The sequence below is a fragment of the Micrasema longulum genome, unplaced genomic scaffold, assembly GCF_059751315.1.
Source record: "Micrasema longulum isolate JH-2025_06_02 unplaced genomic scaffold, ASM5975131v1 h1tg000869l, whole genome shotgun sequence".
Taxonomy (NCBI): domain Eukaryota; kingdom Metazoa; phylum Arthropoda; class Insecta; order Trichoptera; family Brachycentridae; genus Micrasema; species Micrasema longulum.
In genome coordinates, this window is record NW_028278061.1 from 128,902 (window position 1) to 149,056 (window position 20,155).

The window sequence follows — 20,155 nt, forward strand, 5'->3', positions numbered from 1 at the left end:
TCGGGGCTAAAGCCGCATGCGGCTCGCGAGCCGGGGTTTGCCGACCACTGCCCTAGTCCGTGTATACGCGGTATAGGTGAGTGACGAAGATAGTTGGTTTGAGAAAGGTGACCATAATATAAAAAAAATGTTTTTTAATAAATTATTTTTTAAAAATAAAAAATTCGAAATCACCCTCAAGATTTTTTGGTCAAAATGAAGAATTCGCCGATTTCTTGCTCAGTTTTCTGTTCCGTGTAACACGGCCTTTAGTCTGCTATCTGCACGTTCTACTTTACGTCGGTGCGGTAGACTTGCAGAGCACGCTGCAGCGGCAGTGGTGACACCGCTAGGATTAGCAGCCACCACCTTCTGATTGCTTCCCGCTGAAGTTTCTAAAGACTTGGCGTAATAACATCCTCATTTTCATACATTCATCTGAGCTAGGGTTGCCACAATTAGTCGAAAAAAAAAATCATAATTAAAAAAAAAAACTGACGGATTATAAAATAAATTTTATTGAAGCTTTTGTAATTTAAATTTATTTCAGTAGAGAGGGAAAACATTTTTGAGAAGGGAATATGGAAGTCTAGGCATTTACACTTCTTATCACCTGTCATTGGCTGGTTTAAGTGGCCACTTTACACACTGTGTAACATTCACCATTCTGCACATGTTTAAACATCCACATTTCCTCAACTCTTCTATCTGTTGACTTTTGTGAAGTAAAAGAGCTGAAACCTTTATCTCGTGGGTGAGATTCATCAGGCTGAACCAAATCACCTACTAGGCAACGCCTGAAAACAATTTTCCAATTGTCATACTTCTTTTACCAGGTAGTAATTCAACAATATTTGAGTATGTCCAAATGCTTGCTGACTGGCTGGGACAGAGAGGGAAAACATTGTTGAGAAGGGAATATGGAAGTCAATTAGAACGATTTATTTTGTTACGGATTTATTCAAAAGATTTAGAGAACGAAGAAATTATTGAACAAAAATACGCCCTTGAAAAAATATTATTTGAAATGCTAATATTCATTGTACAATGTTTTTTTTTTTTTAATATAAAAAATAAAATGAAATCTATTGTCATCTTTATTCGTCAATTTTAAATCAATATTTCATCCCTGTATCATGTTTATTTGTGCAAATAAACGAAGTAAAAATACATTTAAAGTTTTGTCCGCCTCGTGGTCACAATTCATGAAAAACAAAAATATTTCAAAATTAAAAAAATATATATAGACGAATATCTCAATAAGACGAAGTCATTATTTACACCTATGTTTCATTTTTCAATTATAAATGGTATATTCTCTAATTTATATTTATTACTATCGGTATACTTAAAAAAAAAAAATATATATTTATGCTTCAATTTTTATTATTATCGGTATGTTATCCAATTTACATTTATGATTCATTTCTTAATTACTATATTTTATAATTTATATTTATGCCTCAATTTTTATTATTATTGTTATGTTTTCTAATTTATAATAATTATGTCTCATTTTTTATCTATGAATGGTATAAATTTTTCTTATTTATATTTATGCTTCAATTTTTATTATTATCGGTATGTTTTCAAATTTACATGAACGTTTCATTTTCTAATTAAAAATGTTTTTTTTTCTAATTTATATTTATGATTCAATTTTTATCATCTGCATGTTTTCTAATGTATGTTTATTTTGTTTTTTTTTTTAATGTTATTATTATATTTGAATTTATTAAACATCATTTAATAAAATAAAAAAATACATGTCAAAAGAAGGCTCTTCCTAACACAGGATTTTCCTAGCTAGTCAGGACCTAAAACAAAGAAACTCTGTACATTTTAAAACTGTGAAATACATAAATAAATAAATTATTCAACAGAAAAACTCACTAAAAAAGATATTCTTGCAAACCAAAAAAATATTCAAACTAACTTTCACCTTTAATTACCAATTTTAAATTATTATTTCATGTCAGATCATTTTTATTTATGTAAAAAAAACAAGTAAAAATACGTTTACTGTTTTGTCTGCCTCGTGGTCTAACAGTAAGCTAGTTTTCCTACCATATAAAAGGTTTAGGTTCAATTCCCGAATGGTTGTCGTGAAATATGTGAGAAAAGACAGTGCCTAAAATGTTTGCTTATATTTTAATTTGACTTATTTTGCAAACAGAATATGATATTACTACGCTTAACTTATAATATTCGCCGATTTTCGGCAATGAACTGAATATTAATGTAAAGGGGTGTTTTCACACTAGAAAATGTCTTAGTACCACGACAGGCACCTGAAGCGTAAGACTGATCATCTTTCCTTCGTGTTACACAAATTATCGAAATACGCTGCGGTTGGTGTACTATTGCAGTGTACCACTAGATGCGGAAAGAGAAAGAATTAATGTTGCCGGTCGGAACGAAAAAGGTTTTCGGTAATTTTTTTTGGTAACCCTGTTAAATTTGCTTCTCGCGATGGAGTGTATGAGAGCTTTTCCAAAGCTCACAGTTAGGCTAGTTTGTTTCTAAGAAAGAAAATTGCCACCGTTTAGAGGATAAAGGCGTGTTGTTAGTACCATGTTTCCGGGAGCTTATGTCTTGTATAGATATGTCGATTTTTTTATACATGTCTTCACATTTCTGTGTCAGCATTACTCTCTTAGTAAAAGTTCTCTCATTTTTTTTTTGCTTCTGAGAAAATCGCACTTAATTAGTTCACACTAAGAGAATACAGTATTGTCCTGTCCTAACATCGGACATATTGTCATCGTGTGATCGGAAATTTTGAGGACAAGACTATGGAGCAAGACATTGTCCCAGGGATAGATAGACGACAGGGAACATCTCCGCAGGGCAATGGATTACCTCCAATACTGCGCCCAGCCGCATTGTCTTCGTGTGAACGCACTTGGACAATAGCGCTCAGTGCGTGTTTTATTTCCTCAATTGAACGCGAACAGAAGGTGGTGTCGAAAATACTCGCTTTCGTCTCCTTGACATTCTATTTTGAAGGTGTTTAACCAAATGAAATAACAAAACATATTCCAAAAAAATACAATAATAATGTATCCCAATCTCCTCTATGAGGCCGAGGGCCTTGTGTTGAGTTGGGATACAACTTAATGGAAAGTGGAAGCACGTACATTATTCAATAATAGCAAAAATAAAAATTAAATATTATTACATAAACATACATATATTTCATATACGCTTAGTAGTATACAAATCTATGCAATATCTCGCGGCAGTCTACTGCAATGGTCTCTTCTCTAAGACAAAATCCAGACTTGTACCCTGATCCTGAAAATGGCTTTCGTTTTGGAGAACTTAATATGTTCATCCAGGACATTAAACACTCTTGGGGCCACAAAACAGAAATCCTTCTAAGCAAACGTCGTACGTGTTTTTGGAATGAAATAATTCAAATTACAGGAAAACCTCGTACGAGCATTCTGCTGGGATCTACTCTTGTAGCCGCATGACCAGAAATGTGTCAATGACTCTTTTTTTAAAATTGTCTAATGTCCAGTACCTTCGTGAATTGGAACCATGTCTGAGATGGGAAAGTGGGGGGACATTGCAGCATCACTCCTTGTATTAATTTTGGTTCGTTTATTAGGGGATTCATGATAGACGCAGTGCAACCTCCCCAGCCCACTATACCAGAGGTTGCCACTGACTGGAAAAGAGCAAAATACACAGTTCTGAGAGTGCCAATGTCCAAGATATTGCTAAGTGAGCAGAATGCATGACACAGTTTTCTTAATCTTGAAACCACCGATTGGACCTGAATATGTTATTTTGTCACCGATTTTAGGACAGGACAGTACTGTATTGACTTTAACTGACAGTACTGTATTAAACGCTTATTGAGTGCGATTTTACAAGCAGCAATTTTTATTAAAAAAATTCGACTCTACGAGATATTGTATTTGCTTTTTCGTGACATATTATGTAACGTTAAAACAAGTACAAAATCTTGTAAAACAAAAAATTTTCTTTTGAATGACGTGTAACCTTCACCATTTTGATTTACTTTTGGTTCTCATTTTTAAATTTAAAAAAAAAATTGACTTAACTTATGTTAACACCGAATACATTTCTTTAATAAAATATGTATTTTTTTATTTTGAATTTGTTTCCAAAATATTGTTGTTATAACTGTTTTTTTCTCCTTTTCCAGACATCTAAGATGGGGTTAGGAGCGGCGGGTGCTCTGCCCCTTTTCTGCCATAATGGGGACCTCGCTCAGCCCCCTCCTGCACATATGGGGATTCCGCCCTACCAGCTAGACAAAGCGGCGATAGGTGAGTACAGTATTCATAGTTCTATTAACATATTACAACAGAGATGAGAACATTTTAGAAAAGGTAATATAGAAGTCTAGGCATTTACAGGGCTAGTGACCTGCCATTGGCTGGTTTAAGTGGCCACTTTACACACTATGTAACATTCACCATTCTACTTATATTTGAACATCTTTATGAAAGCCTTAACATATTGGCATTATTGACTATGTAATTATATAATAACACTTAATCTTAACAATCTTAAAGTCTATTTCAATTTTCAAAGGTATAATTATGGCAAAATATAGGCGGACATGGCAAGTGTATCATCGCGAGTCAGGAGTGACAACACCGCTTGCTTCTTGAATGCTTGCCTTTGCTGTTGGAACACATCGACAGTACCGTTTAATGAGATTTTGTTGATCCTTGGCCGAGGGGAAAAGTGAAGTTAAAGAGCTGAAACCTTTAATGATGTGTTTGAGATTCATCTGATTGAATTATTGCACCTACATACCAGGGGCGAATCGTGTATAGATGCGATTATGCTCAGCTTACCATTATATTTGACTATCCCTAAAGCTAGGGTTTCCTAGGACAGCGGTGCCCGTATTTTAACGGCCGTGGTGAACGGTGATGCGGTGGATAACCGTCGTAACGGTGACTAGAGTGTGGTTTTCTAGGAAAACGGTGTTATCAACACCATTTAACACCGTTTCCCTAGGAAACCACTCTCTAGTCGACATTACGACGGCTGTCTACCGCATCACCGTTTACTACGGCCGTTAAAATACGGGCACCGCTGTCCTAGAAAACCCTAGCTTAATAATGTTTTACGGTGACTTTATTTACAGAATAACAAACAAATAATTACTATTTCTAATAAATTATTGCCGCCGTTTGTATGTTTCTCCAAATATAAATAATAATATTAATAAAGCGCGCCCAGCGCCAGCAATGAGCCAAGGAACTAGCCGATCACTCCAGCTTATTTCTTCATACAAATAAGTGTACTATATTTTGAACATGTTAAATCTCCAATCGTTCCAACTTCTGGATAACATACATCATCATAATGTATGTTCCAATGTAGTGGCCTATGTACCACTGAGTTCGGAAAGCCTGGTCCATTTTTTGCTTGTGATTTGGTTGTAGCTAGCTAGTGTGAACTTTACCTTTATATAATCCTTACATCTGAATCTCAAGTTTATCTAATTCCGTCCTGTGTCAGCTTCATTTAATCCCAGCTATGTTAATTTCTCATACCAAAGGGTACCATTCCTCTTGTTCGTCCAGCCGACGTCGGTATGAGGACCATTCTTTGGATTGAAGCCAAAACGAGTTAAAGGAGATTCTGCGATGATGCATTGATGCGAAATTGCACAATTTGCAGCTGGAGATTTGTCATTTTCGTCTTTATGTTAAGTGCTGGGTGCTATAGACACGCAAGAATATTTTTTTTAAGCAGGATGATGTTCAAAGAATTGCAGAATACGAAGTTCGAATTTATCTTACTACGCAGCCAACGATCCTTTAACTTTACCGTCACCGTAATTTACTTAATTTAATACCCTAACTGTATTTTTATTAGATTTAATAACTATATGAGTTTATGTTAATAAACCATTATTATTATGTTTTAACTAGGTTAAAATAAGCGGTTTTTAGTTATTTTCAAAGAACTGGTTAACCGGATTCGACTGAAACCAGTTTGGAAACCCTCGCTATGGTGTATGGTGTTATTTATATCTTCACTGGCAATAAATCTGGGCGGGCGGTGATAAATCGTGCAATAATTATCGCTAAATGACGGGACCCTCGCGTCGTATGGACAACCATCTTAACTCAGAAGTGCAAATAGCTACAGCACCTTATCAAATTTTACTATGAAGTGTCATCAATAAAATTTATCATTTAGCTACTGCATTTCATCTTACGCTAGCCCTCCTTGCACCGGCTTCAGCTGTTTCGTTTCTGTTATTATTTTCAGTTAAATTACCGTCAGTTTATCATAGTTATTGAAATAAATTTCTCTTTTAACCCTGAGAACAATTTTGATAATTAGTTGAGGTGTACCCAAAGGCTCATGCATTGAACCAATGTTATAATTTAATAATCAATCCTAATGATTTTCTTCCTAGTAGTCTACCGATAGTTAGTTTTTTTATATCTCTACGATTTTATTTAAAAAATATACATTTAATGACGTCATTTTATTTTTATTTTTTTATTTTATTAACATAAACGGCAAATCTACTTATAACAAAAATTTATAATACTAACATATTTGGCTTAATATTTTTTTTTTTTAAACATAAATTTCCCTTTACCCAAGATTTATATTTAAAAAATTAACCTAAAAATATACAGCATATTCAGTAGAAAGTTTAAATAATAAAACATTCTACAGTAATACAACAAGAAAATCATAAGTACTGTTTCATACAGCTGGGCAAAGTAAACAAAAAACTGTATATATAATGAAATGAATGAATAAATAAATATAATTACCATTCACCATCTTTGAAAAAGTTCAAAAGGTTCGTTCTATGGGAACAATACCCTACACTAAATATATCAGATACGTGGGAATAACTGTTGCCGAGTTCATGAAGTCTGTTTATTGCGGCATTACAAGTATACACTGTCCGTGAATTGTTGCTACAAAACTGCATGCTTTTGATGTATTAGCTAATTATTTTTTATAAAAAAATTGTAATGCTCACGAATTATATATTAACATGAAGGCAAAACGAAGTTTTCCACCATTCACTATCATTTACCTAAACGCGCCTAATGGTACATAGGGCACTGCAATGGTACAACAATCGCAGCGTATCTGTTTCAGTCCAGGAGATAATCAAGGGAAACTCAACAGTTAGAAGAAACAAATGAATATGGATGTTCAAACATAAGCAAAATGGTGAAAGTTTCAGAGTGTGCAAAGTAACCACTTAAATCAGCCAATGACAGATCACAAGCCTTGTAAAGCCTAGACCTCCATATTTCCTTCTATAAAATGTTCTCCTTCTCTGTTTGAACGTGTTGATATTATTTATTGCATGAAGGCAAGACGAAGTTTAAATTTATTTCAACAGAGAGGGAAAAAGTTTTCGAGAAGGGAATATGGAAGTCTAGGCATTTACAGGGCTTCTGAACTTTTTCCCTCTCTGTTGAAATAAATTTAAATACGAACAACTCCCTAGGGAGGAAATCCAGCCAGTCTGCAAGCATTTGGACATAATCAAACATTGTTGCAAGACGAAGTCTTTACCTTAGGTGTTTACCACTATCCACCATAATTTCCCTGTCTATCCTTGGTGGTGCACGGGGCACTGCATTGGCACTTCGATCGCAGCGTATCTATGTCAATCCAGGAATTAATCCAGAAACAATGTAGGAAAAATATGACATTTTGCCAAAATATACTTTTTAATAAAATATTTCACGTTTATCTTGTCAGGAAATAAAAAAGCGCGAGCATAAAAATTATATTGTTTTGTAAAGAATATATCTTTGGATAGATACATGCAAAAAATGGGGCAGGTTGGTTAAGGAAATAAAAATAAATGATTTTTTTTCTTCGTGTACCTGAGGAATGACGCTGGTACTGAGAAGGTGAAAAAGTAATAAGGAAGTACTCATTTATAAACTTTTCTTCGCATTTTTGTGGTAGTTCATAATAATTTTCACTGTCATTTCAATATTAATCTTTTTCCCCGGAGTTACTCTGGTGTACTAACTGGCATTCCTCAAATAGAACGAGCAATTAACAGTCCATATTGCAGGGCGGCAGTCCTCAAAGAAGCAGTTCTTGGAAACAGTTATTGAAAGGGTTTATTTATAGGGCGCTTGCAAATATTCTCCTCTACCGAGAGTATTAATCTTGTTACACTTCCTCTAAGATTAATATGCTCTTCTTTGTAGAGGATTCGAAAATTGTTTTCGTTCAATTTGTCTATTTGGTCGTTTGTTTGGCTCCTAACTTCTGCGCCAATTTAATTTCATGTAGTCATTTAGTAACGCTTCCATAACCTCCTTGAAAAAATTATCAGTTCATGGTTTTTTGGTCTTATTCTTAAAGCACTTTTTCAATTTCCATTCACAATTCCTCATTCTTTTTTAACTCATAAAGTGTCCATGCGGCTCGGCTGTGGAATCATCTCCCATTTACTATCAAGCATGTTTCTTTAGTATATCCGTTAAAATCACGTCTGAAGAAACATCTCCTTTCTCTTCTTTAATGTCTCTTCTTTTCGCCTTTTTTCATTGATGACTGTTATTTATACACATATATTGCTGATTCTATTTTATTTTTTCTTGCATACGTTTTGAAACTAAAATTATTTCAACACCTTTTAATTTATTAGTTGGTTGGAAGAAATTTCTATGTGGCAATAAGCCAGACGAGAATACGAGGGTCTATCAGACTTCGTGGTATAGTTTTAATTGTCTATTGACCATCGATCGCTTTCGTTCAAGCAGATATTTTCAAGAAAGGACAATTTATTGTTCACAACATTTTTTACAACAGTTCTAATTTTACAAGTTTTGGCAGAGGTAAAACTACTTCTTCGCCGATGGCCAAATTATCGTAAACAAATTAGCAACAATCACGCCGTTTCCCCGTCGGTGTAGGCAGATAGGATTTAACGCCATATCTAACTAACTAACTAACCATCACGCCATTTCCCCGGAGGGGTAGGCAGAGAGGATAGAACGCCACACCACTCTGTCCTGGCACACTTCCTTTGCTTCCTTCACATTCATACATCTTCTCATGCACGCACGTCGATTATTCCGACTTTTCACATGACCACTTTCAAGAATTTGTTTTACTTGATCATGCCATGTCTTTCTCGGCCTTCCTCGACTTCTACAACCAGACACATTCGCATCATAAATCTTTTTAGCCGTTCTTTCATCATTCATTCGCTCCACATGACCGAACCATCGCAAAAGACCTTTCTTAATTTTGTCGATAATGCTTAACTCAGCCTTGCATTCTGCTCTAATTTCGACATTAGGGCACCTATCATACATTGTTTTTCCGCACATTCGCCTGAGGGATCGCATTTCAACAGCATTCAGTCTACTTTCGTCCCTTTTTTTCCAACTCCATGCTTCGCTTCCATACATTAGGGTTGGTACCAGAACTCCATTATGAACTGCTAATTTAGCCTCTTGCGATAGACACTTATTTGCTACGACAGACTTTAAGGCACCATTAACTCTGTTACCATTCAGTCATAGTTACATTTTTTTCAAAGACCATGACGTTCGACTTTGCCATATCACTGTCTTTGTATACATAAATGTACATGAGGGGTACAATGAAAGCTTTAAAAGTTTCTTTGTTTTGTTATTTTCGCGGTTTGATTGTAAAGAAATATTAAACTTTTACTTAGTTAGTTTTTTAAAAATTGATAGTGATATGCGAAACTGAAGAAAGACACAAATCTTTATGAACAGTTTCTGGAAAGGGGTGCATGCTTTCATTGTCTTTGTATACAGACCTCGCTTCCTCTACACTGATACATATTCTCATGCGCGTGCTCCGATTATTCCGACCTCAGGCATGTCCATTTTCAAGCATCTGTTGAATTTTGCCAAACCATGTCTTTCTCGGCTTTCCTCATTCTGTGCATCCATCAATATTCGCATCGTAAATCTCTTGAGCCAATTTTTCGCCGTCCATTCGCTTTACATGTCCAAACCAACGCAGAACTCCTTTCTTGATTTTGTGGATAATGTCTATCTCAGCCTTACTAATGACGGATCTCGACATTTGAAATGATCATTTTGCCTCCTGCAGTGTTTATTATTTTGCCGAGGTCGATTTGAGTGCACTGCTAACCCTTTTCCCGGCACTCACCCTCCTTTCAATATCTTCTCAGTCTTTCCCTGTCTAGTAAACATATATTCCCGATGCACGTATAAGCCTATTGACAGTTAGTATCATACATGGTTAATATAGTGCAGGCAATTGGTAAAATAAACTAAAGTAGGGAACAAAATGCCGAACACTCCTCTAGTGGAACGGAAGGCCTGTTGACTGCTGTCAAGAGGCCGGCTTCTCCTGAAGAGTTTTAAGTAGTTTCCTCTCCACATGAGCAAATGCTGAGAAGTTTCTGATTGGCCCACATTAGTATATCCCTCCTGATCCCAACAGTTTAGATAAATTTAATGAATCTCAATTACAGAAAAATCCACTTTTGAAATATAAATCTTGTATATTATAAGCAAGGTAAATAATAATGCAACTTCCATAAAAAAAATAAAAAAAACCCTATTCACAGTAAACTCACATTAAGTCATATAATTAAGAACAGTCCAGAAGGAGCGTAGAATCATATTTGTATACATCGGACTGTGTCCAATAATTCCCCCACTATGCTCTTCTTTCGCCGCACGCATTCGTGAGGTCGCAGCGTAATGTTGCTTGATGGGGAAAAAAAAACGTAACACAAATACAAGGTAAAAAAAAAGTAATCTGTCAATTTCTCTAAAATTTTATTTTTCACGCGGAAATATTGATTGACACAACAGAGTAGATAAGTAAAGGGTCATTTAATAGGAGTAATTTAATTTATGAACTTTAAACTTTAAACTTAAAACATAAAACAAATTTTAACATACATAAAATGGATATTTTTATATCATGTTAAATAATATTTTATGTTTTGAAGATAATGTCAGTCAAATTTCCACCACAGATTTGTTAAATCCGAGATCCAATTTTCATTGATTCTTTCGTTAGATGAGCAAAGTAGGGTAAAAAAATGTACTACCCTGAAAACACTAACGAAATTTCCATTATGTTTCTTCGACAATCTGACAGATGAAAAAATAATTCAATTTTTAAGTAATGCATTTGTTATATACACATTCATTTGCTAATTACACATGAAATGTGATTGCATCCTGTTTCTTTAAGATCCTAGCAGTATTTCTACACTTTAAAAGTACACTTTAAAAGGACAAAGTTGAATTCAAATCAGGAGTTGCGTACTGAGCGACGTCTACAAAGAAACTAATGGGTCAAAACGTAAACCTACTCATTTATGAGTAGCTTAGTCGCCTTCTGTTTGATGTGCGTATGCGGTTTCTGGACTATTCTTAATTCTATGCATTTGTTCATACTTTCATTGCTTTTAAAAAGCATCACATTCAATTTATCAACATTCAGCAAATGGCTACCCTTGCACGCTCGTAACTGGACTATTGTCGCCTTTGTCAAGTGTTTGTCACATCGTTAAGTCGATAATTCCTCGATAGATTTTGTACCGAGCCCACCGTGGTTGTTCAAAGAACTTCTCCAGGGTACCCATATTCATGATATTGCCGTCACACAATTTCTTTTGAACGCAAAATACAAGTAATGGTTCGTCGTAAAGTCACCAGCGGAACTGGCATCTTGGGCGCACATAAATTTTAATGCTGCTGCATTAGAAAAGCTTTATATTTGGCACTGTGCTGACCGGCGCATACTTACGTTGCTCGAGACTTTTACACCGCCATTTATTATAAAATAATAAGGAAATCGAGTGAAGATAAGTCTGCCTCGTTGTGCCGCGTTCGCCTGCCATGCTTAAGATCTCGGGTTCAATTCCTGGGAATGTCGACGTGAAATATTGATTTTAAAGAAGGTTTTACGCCACGACAATTTAAACACTATACAATACAAAGACGAGAAGGATAAAATATATATATGTAAGGGTTGAAATGCGACCTCTTAGACGAATGCCTTAGACGAAGCCTAAAAAATATTTTGAATGCTCAACTTATGAAACAAATTTACTTTGCTTTTTGCCATAGCAAACCATCATATTGCAATTTAGCTTGGGAAGGTTGCTCTCGTTCAATCCTTGAACCAGTAAAAATAGCACAAAAATGGATCATGAAGATCATTCTCAAAAAACCCTCGAGGTATTCAACGGAAAATCTATTCGTTGAGTTAAAGATATTGGATGTAAGACAATTGTTTTTGAGGTGCCTACTACTTAAATTTTATGATAAATTAAGTGAGGTCAAAAGAACCCAACAAAATATAAACACTCGTTCAGCAACACAAATTAACTGTATTGTCCCATTTGTATCAACCGCCTTTGGTAAAAAGCAATACAATGTAATTGCTGCAAAAATATTCAATGTTTTATTGCCAAATATAAAAGACTCAAAATGTAAAACAAATTTTAAAATAAAAATAACGACACATATAAATAGTGTAGCGAGAGATTTTTTTGAAAAATATATGTAAATCAATAAACGTAGTACTTTATATAATTGGTACACATATTATTTATATTTTTATGTATTTCATTGCTTTATATTTGTTTTATTATATATTATACTATATTATTTATGTTTAAGTAACATGTATTCTTGGCACATATATATATACTTTATATTTGTATAATAATGATTTTTAATTTCTTACATTTGATTAGCTAGGCATTTATAATTAAGTAGGATTAGTTTTTTCTTTTTTATGTTATTGTTTTATTAGTATAGGACTACTTGCGCTCTAAAGATAGAAAATCTCCATCTTAGAACAGGCTGTGCCATGTTAGATGGAGACTATCATAAACAGAGAACACTCCGTTTTCATTTTATATTAATTGGTTTTATATAGATTCCCTGTTATTAAGTATGTATATTATTTTTTTGCAATAAATTTATAAATAAAAAAAAATAAAAACATGTGTGAGAGAATGGTAAAACAAGTATATATGGTGAAAATGAACGGTAACGTGAGACGAGGACGACCAAGGAAGACGTGGCATGATCAGATAAACCGAAATCTTAAGTCTGGTCATGTCAAAAGCAGACAGAACCGAAGGGCATGTATGACAAGATGTATGAATGTGGAAGAAGCTAGGAATGTATGCCAGGATAGACGTGTGTGGCGGTCCATTCTCACTGCCTACGAAATGGCGTGATGGTAATGTAGTATTAGTAGTATGTAAGGGTGTGTATGTATGTATGTGTGTATATTAGGGTAGGCCAATATTTTTTTTCCGAATTTCGAAATGAAAGGGGTCTAAAAAGTTGCCTTTTTATTACTCGGAATGCAAAAAATATCAAAAATAATATTCAATACTACTTTTGGCCCCCAACCAAAGCTTGGAAGTTTTAGAAAAAGACGATTTTTTTTTACTCTAAACCGGCTGTCGTTTCGTATTTAAGTAAGAAAATCAGTCCAATTATTTTTTTTCCAATTCAATTATACCTTATTAAATAAGCATCTAAGGGCGTGTGTTGCAATTTGTTTTGTAATAAATGGGTAGCATTGTTTTAATGAGCCATTGTTTTCGTCTATATTAGCCAGGCGCTCAACGGCATCAGTTCCGCGAAGTGTAAACTTTTTGCATTTCGGTAGTTTTAAAACATGTTCGAATTTGTTAAGTGATTAAGTTATATCTTTACTAACAAATAATAATTTTTACCAATATTGATAATTAACAAAATGTTCAGACAGTGATAAACTTCAAACCTCGGTTGAGGGTCAAAAGTAGTATGAAATATTTTTTCAAATAATTTTTGCGTTCAATGTGATCCAAAATGTAACTTTTTAGACCACTTTCACTTTGATATCTAAAAAAATTATAAAAACTTTATGCATCATCTGCCCATTCTAGTGTATACATGTATGTGTATGTGGGTAGGTGTATATGTATGTGTATATACATATATATATATATATATCATCCCTGATAGAAATAATGATGGATACAAAAATGGATACATTATATAAGCCTTTTAAAGAATGTTATCTAAATGTTCGTCTTCTTCTTCTGCTTTCTCCAGGACTGTGTCCAGTAATTGCTCGTGGCCTGTTCCTATGATGAAGATGTCTTACTGTCCCGCTATCTTTTTTATGGTCTTCCGGGGTTCTGCTGCTAACTGGTATCTCATAGACTGCCGCTAGATTCACCACTCTTTTCGAATCTGCTCTTTCCACGTGATCTCTCCAGAGACGTATCAAAATGTTGTGTTTATTTTGCTTTCCGCTGAGAGATCACTCCATCTTTCCTTTCTTTGCTCAGTGGGACGATTAAGTGAGACGTAGATTTGTTTATAATAAAAATAATGTTTGGATAATTTATAAAGCGCCATTTTTGTGAAAATCACCTCAAGGGCACCGTACAATAAATAAATATCCCAACACGTCTTCCAGCTACAGAGCGCATGGACGGTTGGGATTCTAGTTCCTCGTCTCCAATTATGATATATTACAATTATGATATATATGAGCTAGATAACAGAACGTCTTGCGGCTACAGAGCCCCTGGACAATAATAAATCTAGCCCCTATTTACATTTTTTAATTTTTTTTTTTATTTGACAATGAAGTTTAGAGTTTAAGTGATATTTGAAAAACGAAATAAAAAGCAAATTTATAAAATTAGAAGTTAGATAACAACAAGTCTTGCAGCTACTGAGCGCATGGACGGTTGAAATTCTAGACCCCATTTACTAAATTCAGATATTTTATAGTTGATAACATTTACATAATATGATAAAAATAATATGATAGCTATCATATGTTTGTTTATTATTTTTTATATATTTCGTTTTCAAAAAAGACGTGATTTACTTGTATTTTTTTTTTTTAAACTTTTATTTTATTGATATTTTTAAGATTTTTTAAAAAATATTTTATGTAACATTTATTATATTGTGTTACAAAAATGTTTAAAGAGAGAAATCCCTGCAAAACAACTGCTTTTGCAGTTTGGCGGGAATTAAAAAAAAAAAATTGTTTAGAATTTAAAAAAGAAAAATAAATAAAAAAAATAAAAAAAATCACAAAAAGTCTTGCAGCTTCAAAACGCATCGACAAATGGAATTTCAACAACATAAGGATGATTTTCAAAAGTTAATAATAAAAAATAAATTAAAAAAACGCAATAATAATACATTGAGCTAAGAACTAGTAAGTATGGCTATTAAGTGAACATGTAACAGCACAAAAAGTAAAATATAAAAAACTAAACAAAGATAGCATTCCTTAACTTATTATTAAGGTTAACAAGACAATAGACGATACTCAAACTCAAACTCGTCCCTGTTTTATTTTGGTGTGCAGTAAACAGGATCTATTGTCTTTTTTCTAGTAAATAACTGTAAAAACACTTGGTTCACATTTGGCTGTTCCCTGGGAGATGATAGTACTTCTTCATACTAAACGCGTTGAGGACACGTTACTGCAACCATGCCCAAAACGCGGATAAACTCTGCGCTTCTTGTACATATTGTTGTAGGATTGACAAGATATGTTTTGTAAAATGATGATTTATTGTTTCAGGATTGACAAGACCAGCGATGTACCCGTTTGCTGGTGGTGCCTATCCTTACCCCATGCTTGGTCCAGAGATGTCTCAAGTTGCCGCTTCATGGTAAGACATATTTACTCAAAATTTATTTATTTATTTTATTGGGTAAACAAACAGTATGTACACATATATTGCCAATTTCTTTGTATGTAAGTGTAAGAAACTCATGCACACACCAAAAAAATTGTTCACACTTAATACAATAATTTAAATTATGTTCAATATAATAAATGAAGAAGAAAAGAAATGAAAAAATATGTATCAATATTATGTATCTTTTTTGGGTGATACCGTGTATGTTGGATTTGATTCGACGTTTCGGCTACCATTGCAGGAGCCATCTTCAGGGAAAACTGTGTGTTTTATAAATAAATGTATGTGTTTATGTACTAGTAATTTGTACCGTGTCACAGTCAGCAGTAGGCACATTTCTAGTTTTGTAGGAAAGAATAATTATATTTATGTACTAGTAATTTGTACTGTGTCGCAGCCGGCAGTAGGCACATATCTATTCGTTTTTGTCATATGTAGTGCTGGGAACCATGTTGAATTTAATTTAAGCCCGTCGTCATTGTTTATATTATCTGGATGTCTGTGTATTTCAATTGCCTCTTTTATTATTCGTGCACTATAATTACTAGGTTTATGTAAAATTTTTGGTTCAAAGGCGAAAAAATGTCCTGTGTCTATAAAGTGTTCCGCTATTGCGGATTTGTCTGGATGCCCAAGTTTAGAAGAGAATTCAAAGAGAAACCAAAAATTCTACATAAACCTAGTAATTATAGTGCACGAATAATAAAAGAGGCAATTGAAATACACAGACATCCAGATAATATAAACAATGACGACGGGCTTAAATTAAATTCAACATGGTTCCCAGCACTACATATGACAAAAACGAATAGATATGTGCCTACTGCCGGCTGCGACACAGTACAAATTACTAGTACATAAACATAATTATTCTTTCCTACAAAACTAGAAATGTGCCTACTGCTGACTGTGACACGGTACAAATTACTAGTACATAAACACATACATTTCTTTATAAAACACACAGTTTTCCCTGAAGATGGCTCCTGCAATGGTAGCCGAAACGTCGGATCAAATCCAACATACACGGTATCACCCAAAAAAGATACATAATATTGGTAACAGTGACCGTGAAAACCTTCGCACCTATGAAAAAATATGTATTTAATAATAATAATAATAAAGTTAAATGTCTGCTTCTCTCAAAATTTCTATAATTTTTGACCTAAATTTACATACATTGTCACAAAAAATATCAGCCTCGGTAAATATATTGTTATATTGGTCGCATATTCTAGGTATTGTAGATTGTTTAAAATAGTTTGTTGACGCGTTTTCAGTGTAAAACAGAAGATTTTGTCTTGTCGGTCTAGATGGCACACGGAATGGAAGTCTTTCAAGTAGGTTTGGAGAATCAATTTTATTATTTATTTATAAATTTACTCATATATTACACCACGTCAGTCAATAACAATGTACACACGAGTATATTTTCAAAACATGATTAAAAAAGCACAAAAGAAAATTTAAAGGTACATAAACACATTTTATTTATTTAAATGTACAATACAGCACTACTGCCAATTAAAATGTACGTAGATTATATAATTAGGTATCTACAAAAACATGATTGAAAAAGCACAATATATTATTAAGGTCTATGTTAACAATAGTAAACAAAGACGAATAAGTCCTTTATACACATTGTGATACATAGTTAGAGAGAATGAACTGGTAATCTCAGCATGGAAAAGATCCACCTCTCTCGGTAGTCTGTTCAACAGACCAATAATTATTTTCCCAAAGGCATCAACAACGGTAAATTCCTGCATTTTGCACGAACAAATGACCTTCGTTGCCTAGCTCTAAACATTTCCCTTACTGTTAACAAATTACAACAGGGATGGAGAATACCTTAAATAAAGGAATGTGTAAGTCTAGGCATTTACAGGGCTTATGACCTGTTATTGGCTGGTTTAAGTGGCCACTTTGCACGCTGTGTAACATTCACCATTTCGCATATCTTTTAACATCCATATTTCTTCAATTCTTCCATTTGTAGATTTTAGTGAAGTTATAGAGCTGAAACCTTTATTGTTGTGAAGAGATTCATCTGACTGAATTATTTCCCATACTAGGCAACGCCGGAAAACAATTTTTCAATTTTTGAACTTCTTCTTGGACCAGTTGGTTTCATTACAATATTTGAGTTTGTCCAAATGTTCGTATACAAAAGACTGGATTTCACCCCCTCGGGAGTCATTAAGATTAACAAATTACAACACCTCCCTTACTGTCCTAAAAACACCCGCGGGTTACGGTGCTGTGTAGTCACTACATATTAAAAAAATAAGAAATTTAAAAAAGGAAACATGGAATATTAATAGGGAATGGCTTTAATTTACCATAGTTTAATTCAAAGATGATAATATTTCAAATCTAACTGCTGAAAACATGAGAAAACCATTGGGTATCGCTAACGACTCGGGCGAAACGTGCACCCGCGACAACTTCCCGAGAGATACTAAGTAGCTATATAGTACTGGATTACGTGACTGACTGAGAGTATACTTTTAATGATATTTGTAATTTATCCTCGATTTCCGGTAAAATGCTTTTTTTGTGCCTTATAAGTACTTATTATTTAATAACAAATTATTTCAGTCGATACGTAAATGTGTAATGGAGGAATACTGAAAATCTAAACCCAATATTTATTTTATTATATAAATAAAACACGAGTGATACTTTAATCCACAAATTTGGAATATCCAGTGACCGGTTTCATCGCTTTCGCGACATCTTCGAGACTGGTATCTTTATTAAAAAGTTAAATGTATTTATACAGAACAGAGGTGAGGATACATAATTCAAAGTTATATGTAAGTAGATTAAATAAAGTTATTTTTATCTTAAGGATCATTATCGACAAATTTTCTATAGGTTAACTAATGAATGGATATAATGTTATTTTAATGAGTTTAAGTATTTTATTTTATTGTTGGTGTCCCATCCTTCGTGAGTGTGGTTTTTTAAATAATGATTTCTGAAAAACAAAGGGTAAAAAGTCATTAGTAAAATTATATTACAATGGGTAAAGTAATGGGGAATGCACATGTGTTATCTGTTCATTAAGTAATTCTACGTCGGGTTTATTTTTTAATCTATTAATTTCGAGAATTTCTAATTTGTCAAGTTTATGGCCTTTGGGTGCAATATGAATTATTTTTACATTATTTTTTAATTCAAAAGAATGTTTGTTTTCTATTAAATGATTGGCAAAATTTGAATTATCTTTATTATTAGACCATGATTGTATGTGCTCTTTTATGCGTGTTTTAAAGGCTCTACCCGTTTGGCTCTACCCGTTTGGCCAGAAATCATTATTTAAAAAACCACACTCACGAAGGATGGGACACCAACAATAAAATAAAATACTTAAACTCATTAAAATAACATTATATCCATTCATTAGTTAACCCATAGAAAATTTGTCGATAATGATCCTTAAGATAAAAATAACTTTATTTAATCCACTTACATATAACTTTGAATTATGTATCCTCACCTCTGTTCTGTATAAATACATTTAACTTTTTAATAAAGATACCAGTCTCGAAGATGTCGCGAAAGCGATGAAACCGGTCACTGGATATTCCAAATTTGTGGATTAAAGTATCACTCGTGTTTTATTTATATAATAAATTACAATGAACTTCCATCAAGAATTTTCACTTACAAACTTAAATTTTTCCAATATTTATTATTTTTATAAAGATATTATAGTTATTAGACGCAATGTGTACTAGCTACACATCACCGGGGATAGTTGCTGGTACTTATAATTTTATGCGCTCCAAAATTTTGTATAAGACAAATTATGAATTGTTCGACATTATGAAGCTACAGGTCTAACGCTGTGAAGTATGAGCAGTAGAGACGGCCGGCGATCGGAATGAGACTGTGGCAATTAAAACGGTCGTTATTATTGAAAAATTTATTAGAATAAGCCCAAGTCTCTTAGTACAGAATGAATTGGAAAGAATTTGTAAGGACTTTAATTCATATTGAGATTAATTGTGGTTTATGGGATAGGCAGAGACGCTTAAAACAGAAAACGTTATAATTCATAAGATAATTTATTATCAACATGTCATCTGCACCCAGTTGTGCATAGGGCACTGCTCCGGTACTCCAACTGCAGCGTATCTCGATCATCTGTTCCACGAAGGTAGGGTCTTCGTCAAGATCAGTCCTACGTTACATGTGCCATTTTTAGACAGCTAACTTTGTGTGGTTGACAGATATATATATTTTATTTATTTTATTTTATTTTATAAACATAAACGGCAAATTTGCCTTTTACTACAAACATTTATAACATTAACATATTTGGCTTAATATATATTTTTTTTTTTTTAAACATGAATTTCCTTATAACCGAGATTTATACAAAAAAATTAAACCAAAAATAATACAAGATTTATATTTTTAAAAATTACCTAAAAATTATACAGCATA

The 20,155-nt window shown here is 33.5% G+C and overlaps 1 protein-coding gene across 2 annotated transcripts in view; it reads left to right on the plus strand.

Annotated features, from left to right (window-relative positions):
• The first annotated feature begins 4,164 nt into the window (after positions 1–4,164).
• pan (transcription factor pangolin) overlaps positions 4,165–20,155 on the plus strand; it is a 61,721-nt gene continuing 45,730 nt past the window's right edge. For both annotated transcript variants that reach the window (XM_088231288.1, XM_088231289.1), the window contains exons 1-2: positions 4,165–4,283; positions 15,574–15,664. In XM_088231288.1, the coding sequence (XP_088087414.1) occupies positions 4,169–4,283; positions 15,574–15,664 (206 nt within the window). In that variant the 5' untranslated portion in view covers positions 4,165–4,168. The remainder of the gene's footprint in view (positions 4,284–15,573; positions 15,665–20,155) is intronic.